At 34.2% G+C, this 6,000-nt stretch overlaps 2 protein-coding genes across 2 annotated transcripts in view; both read left to right on the top strand.

Moving 5' to 3' along the window:
• Positions 1 to 1,438: 1,438 nt before the first annotated feature.
• LOC106669034 lies at positions 1,439 to 3,577 on the top strand. The gene is made up of 6 exons (XM_014398279.2): positions 1,439 to 1,533; positions 1,687 to 2,334; positions 2,419 to 2,706; positions 2,780 to 2,867; positions 2,958 to 3,200; positions 3,278 to 3,577. The coding sequence occupies exons 1-6, from the start codon at positions 1,439 to 1,441 to the stop codon at positions 3,560 to 3,562; spliced, it is 1,647 nt and encodes a 548-aa protein (XP_014253765.1). The 3' UTR covers positions 3,563 to 3,577.
• A 999-nt stretch (positions 3,578 to 4,576) lies between these two features.
• LOC106669064 (GTPase-activating Rap/Ran-GAP domain-like protein 3) overlaps positions 4,577 to 6,000 on the top strand; it is a 423,385-nt gene continuing 421,961 nt past the window's right edge. Inside the window, exon 1 of the mRNA XM_014398322.2 lies at positions 4,577 to 4,674. The gene's annotated coding sequence lies outside the window, so the exon portion shown is untranslated. The remainder of the gene's footprint in view (positions 4,675 to 6,000) is intronic.

The following is a 6,000-nucleotide window of genomic DNA, read 5'->3' as shown; positions in this document are numbered from 1 at the left end:
TTATTGCTGTGTATTGTTTTCCATTTTTTTAAAATCAAATCTTATGAAAACTCTACAACTCCTGAAAATGTGTATTTGCTATGAACGTGTTTTTTGATAGATTTATGTGTGATGTTATGTTGGGCCATTTATCTTTAATAATTTTCCGTGTTGGGTCTATTGAAGATGATGTGTCTAAAGATGATGTTTATTGAGATGACCTCAATATCCTACATGTATTTGTAAAAATTAAACAATGTATCAAACGACACACAAGGATGACCCATCTACCCAGAAAATAAACACTTTGAGTGAGTACAAATACTTTGATTGAATATAATATTTGTACCATTATATAAAGTCATTTTTTTCTTTACGTCCTACATGTATTTGTAAAATATAACAATGTTTATAAATTCAAGGCACTGAAGATGATCACAATAAAGAGCGGAACGTTGGCAGGATAAAGAAAATGTTTTTCTAAATCTTACGTCACATCAGACCACATCTCATGATCTCCAAAAAATCATTAACTAACGGTCACGAAACACCACAAATTGAAAAATACGGTGAGGGTGGCCAATGGGACCCAATTTACGTGAGGTCTTATAGATAAGTTATGGAGTTTTCATGAGTTTTGATTAAAAAAAGGGAAAGCAATACACAGCAATAATCCATATAAAATCTTTAAAATAGAATTGTACTATCATCAATCACAAATAAAGCAAATATACATTTCCAGGAGTTGTGAAGTTTTCATGAGTTTTGGCAATGAGACACCCTCTTACAAAGATAAAAAAGGGAGTTTTGGCGAAATATTAACTGTACAAGCTGGGATTTTTTTTTCTGTATTTAATAATAATAAAAATACTCAAGATTACAAATACAGGTGTTGGTAATATTAATAAATACAACATTTCTCTAAAATTAATATTTTTTAAAAATATTTCGGAACATTATAGAAAAAACTATAACTTATGTCAGATGTGCAATGGAAAATTCTTAGAATTATGAATTTTAGTTGTAAAATGCAATAGTTTTCTAATTGCTACTCGGCTTGAGTTTTGAAATGGTATTATGAGAATAAGATATGAAAATGGTATAAATTCAGGTATTATTTAGAAACAATAAAAATAATCTATTACATAACGCTTTATGAATCTAAATTCTAACAAGGCCACGACGGATATAACGAAAATTTTGTGATAAAATTAATATTAATCACCAATCATGCAAAATTAATATAAATATTAATGTATATTGTACAATTAACAAAAAAAAAAGTTAATCTACGTCATTTTTTCACTATTATACATTAGAATCTGTAGTAGAGGCCATGTTGCTTTGTTCTTTTATAAAATGGGTCGAGTGAAAGGGTAGCCAGGTAGGAAACCTGAGAGAACGTCACGCCACGCCTTCCTCTATTCACGGCCTGGTATTAAAAGGGGCGTTTTCTTTTATGTTCCACCATTTGATTGTCAATCGTTGTACATTTGACATCGTCAACTACTTCTTAGAAGAGCAGTTTCTCCGCTTCGAAATCAACATGTCAGAGTAAGTAAAGCGTTTCTTTCCTCAATTCCCAAATTTTATCAAGTGCCCCTCATAAATTAACCGTATATTCGAGCCTATACTGGCTATATTAATATAAATTTACCTATGCGTACTTTATATATCGATTCAAACAATGTTGCTCTGAAATTTCAGATTGATCGCTGAGTCCAAATTGAAGAGATTTCTTCTGTATGGTAGCGAGGAGATGGTATATTTCCCGGGTTGCAGAGTCCAATACGGTTATTATCTGGGTAGTAACCTAGCTTCATTAAGAACCCTGCTGAATCAAGTCGATAAAGAGAAGATCTTCGATTGGGTCAAGATTGTGCAGAATGAAAAGCTCTCTTCACACTTCTCTATAGTGCCTTTAGTTGTCTCCGAGTGTTGCAAAATATCCGGCTGGAAAGAAGATGCGTTGGAGTTGGCTTTGACGGTCCTACGAACAGACAAAGAATTTTTAATGTTCTGTAAGTTCTCCTATGAAATTTTACCGGACATCGGTACTGGCCCACTCGTCGCCAAATTGATTCGAAAATGGTACTTAAAACGCCATTATTGGGAACTGGTCGAAATGGTAAGCGAGAGACCTAGCTGCTACGGTTGGTGCCACAAAGACGTTATAAGATTGGCTAAGGTCAATTCTTCATGTCCACTGAGGGCAGCCGCTATCGCTTACGCGATTGGTGGAGCCGAGTTAATGAATCAAATGTACGGAAACGATGAACAGGCCGAAGAAGTCGTCGAACATCTCAACCGTGTCGAGGCTTTCAAGAGTGAAACCGATCCGGATAAAGCTGTCATGTAAGTATTACTCACATATTTATTAACAATAATATTATATATCCGACTTGCTTTTCTATTATACTTTTAATGTTGGGTATACAGAGAGATTGGAGCTTACTTGCACACCATCAACACGACTAACATGACACTTCTACAAAACAGAAAGGTTTGGAAAGCCCTTATAAGTCAGATGGATCTTGTGGAATTGCTCGCTAGACTCCCAACTATACGTAAGCGCGGTTTTCTCCGGTGCCCGGTCCTATATTCGTGGGACCCTCATTTTGTCCCTCATCTGTGCGACCGCTTGGAAAGTCTGGGTGCAGTCCTCCAGTCGAAGATACGTCCGAGCAGGTCGTGTATCGAACATCAGAGATGGAAAAACAAATCTGAGTTAGTATACAAATTTTAACTATTTGTATTCATTTTGTCTTCAACAGTTTTCATTGGCATTTCTACTTTTTAGGCGGTTCTGCAAACAATTGTCCAGGCCCAAGCCGGTCAACGAAGACATCCTGAAAGCGCTGAAACAACAGTTGGAAAAAGCGTTGAAAGTGAGTAAATGCCTTTTTTTTTTGTTGATTTGTTTTTGTTTTTTTATCGCATACTTGTGTGGCTACAGTTGTGTCTCTTCTCTTTTACAGAAAAATGTCAGAACTATGACCAAGAACATTACTGTCATCGTCGATTGCCACGATCTATCCTCGTCTTATTGCAGCTATAAGCGGTTTGTTCAGGCTGACATGGCGGCTGCCGTAACTGCTTTGTACTTTGCAAACGCATCAAAAAACACCAAGGTGGTCATATTCAAAGGGACAAACCATCAATATTTACAACGTGGCACGACTTTAGACGAACTTGTAAACAGTATTGGCACCGATACTACGGTGAGTTGTGTTTTCCATTTGCATCTTATCTTCATGTTCCAATCGTCGGTCGTAACTAACTATATACGTATTTACAGGCCTGTCCCAGTACGCGAGCGATTGGCTTCTATCTCAACCCGACGCAGAGCGAGATCCTCGACAACGATCTCTTTATCGTGATCGGCGCAAAAATCGACCACGAAGATTACACGAAAAAAGTCGACGATCTTCGAAAAGAGAATTCTCGTGGTCCAAAATTTGCCTTTTGCAACTTGGGTGGCATCCCGGCCGACCGGTCGTTTGAATATGACAAGGACGTCCTTTTAACGTCAGGTTTTGATGATAAAATATGCGACATCATCTCTTCCTTCTCCAAGTTATGAAGGAACTCTAAAAAATTACTAATATCTGACAACTTGTACTTAATATAATGCAGAATGTTTTATGATGACCTCTTATTTGAGGTTTCGCTTTATTTTGTACTGGTTTATTTGTTTCTTTTTTAATTAAAACTGTTATTGTTGTCTCCAAATTTGGTTTTGGTTTATTTCCACTATCCTATTTTAAAACTAATGAAAAAAGAATTGTATTTTTTACCTTTCGATTTCAATCTTTTTTATTTTATCACCCTTTAAGTTGTAAGTAAAAGTTGAAATACGAAGAATTTATTTAGAAGAAATATCGCAGGTTCACCCCTAAATGTCAATACAATTAAGAAATAATCGTGTTCTCAATTCGTTTTATCGATACTGGTATAATTATGTATTTTCATCTTTTTGTGTATAAAAATTTAATAAACTAGGCATAAATGCAATTTGGTGCACTAAGCCGTAAAAACATGAAATTTCATGCAAAACAGTCATATCGAAATTCTTTTTTTACGATTCGATGTCTATCTTGCTTTTTCTTTTACGTTCTTTTACCTTTGGTAGACTTTTTTAACTTAATTTGCTATCAATTTTTTACTTTAAAAAGTCAATAAAGTTTAATTAATATTGATTATTTTCATTACAACCCAAGCAGCAAATTTTTATATATTAGGTTTTTTTATAGGAAATGTGGTGAATTGTATTTAAAACTGAGTTGGCTTAATAAAATATTTGCCTGCATTAATTGGCATTTAATGACTTTAAATAGTTCCATTTACATTTTCTTTTTTGACGCGAATGCCGGTTTCTCACCCAGTCGGAAAACGAATTTTCTTTTGGTAAACCGAAAACGCTAGATTGTGGAGCCTCCAGTTTTAAAGCGTGAAGTAGTTCAGTTCAATTTGTTCTAAGTCCCGAAAGTCGCTCGTTTTCTGGGGCCGGCTGACCCGATTTCATCCTGTTTCTCTGCGCCGACGTGGCCGCCCGCTTGGGGGCTCATCTTCCCTTCAGTCCGTCCCCGAGAGCCGCTCCGTCGAGCAGCAGTGCGCGCCTGGCGGAACCGGCATCTTTCCTCCGAACACGCAAAAAGGATTTCCCGAAGAAATTTTCCACTTCCTTCGAAAAAGGTTTTTATTTTATTATTTTACCTCTCTTTATTCTCACGGATCGAAATTGAAGCCGTTCCAACATTTCATATATGAAAATATTTCGTTTAAAATGATATATCCTTCTTTACTCAATGTTTATACTACCACGCTACAAATCTACATTATACCTTCGTCAAAAACACTAAAATAAATTCAATTAGTATAGAAATATTAATAATCAATAATAGTATGATTTTAAATTCAAACATACACACAAAATAACGTGCCTAGCGGTTAAAAATTGTATAACATACAAGTCAAATTGTAATTGCTAATAAATATAGTTCATTTTTATACCTCACAAAGAAATTACAATCCTATGATCTATTCTGATAAAAAATAATAATTTTCTTTTGGTTTATTTTATTCACCTCAACTAGTTTATATTTTAGCATGCTTTCCTTATATTAAAAAACAGCTAAAACATTTAAGAAAACTATATTTTTTGAAACATGGCATTTTCAGATTATAATATTTACGAGGATGTTTCTATTAGAGTCAAAATGACATAACACCTAATTTTCTTTCAAACTTCCTATACAGTTAATAGCAAAAGTAGAATGTATTCTTTTTATAATATTAGACCTGTAATGCAGTTTTCTTGAAGAACAAAACTGTTAACAAAGGTTAAGTAACGTGTAAATTGAGTATGAACGTACACATACATAGTAGCAAAACACGATAAAAAATAGAACAAACTGTAAAACAAATAAAATTTCTCATCACATAATTATATTTTCACAAAGTTCTTGTAATATTATGTAAGTCTATATAACAATTATGGTAATATAATTAATAGTATGATAATACTAATTTCATTTCACAAATGTTATATCGCATCAAAAAACGCTTGCTCATTTCATTAAATTTCGTAAATACAAATTTATTCTCTAGATATATAGATAATAGATAACCTTTATAAGGAGGAGCTAGGTTGTAGGGTCGTCGGAACACCGAAAGTTTGTCTGTGATGCTTGGTGGAAAATATTAGTCACGTGTATAAGTGTTCCTGCCAAGTGGACTGGGACATTTTTGTTTAAGTAATATAAATAATTTTGTAATAAGGTTATTTACTTAGTAATGTAAAGAGATCAGGGATGAAGCCATGCAGGTGAAAGAAGCAACTTGTTTTTCTGCTGTCGTGCTTTTGGCTGTATTTGACGTCTTATTCATGACTTTATTTAATTACAATCAACGATTCATTACAGATTACATACATAAAAATTATAATGATAATTCAACAACTTTCTTGAAAAATTATATCTATTATCCAGCCCTTTCTATTAGGACCACCTGTCCGGACAG

Source organism: Cimex lectularius, unplaced genomic scaffold, assembly GCF_000648675.2.
Source record: "Cimex lectularius strain Harlan isolate CLEC.00 unplaced genomic scaffold, Clec_2.1 scaffold53, whole genome shotgun sequence".
NCBI lineage: Eukaryota > Metazoa > Arthropoda > Insecta > Hemiptera > Cimicidae > Cimex > Cimex lectularius.
This window is presented reverse-complemented; position numbering and strand designations above follow the sequence as displayed.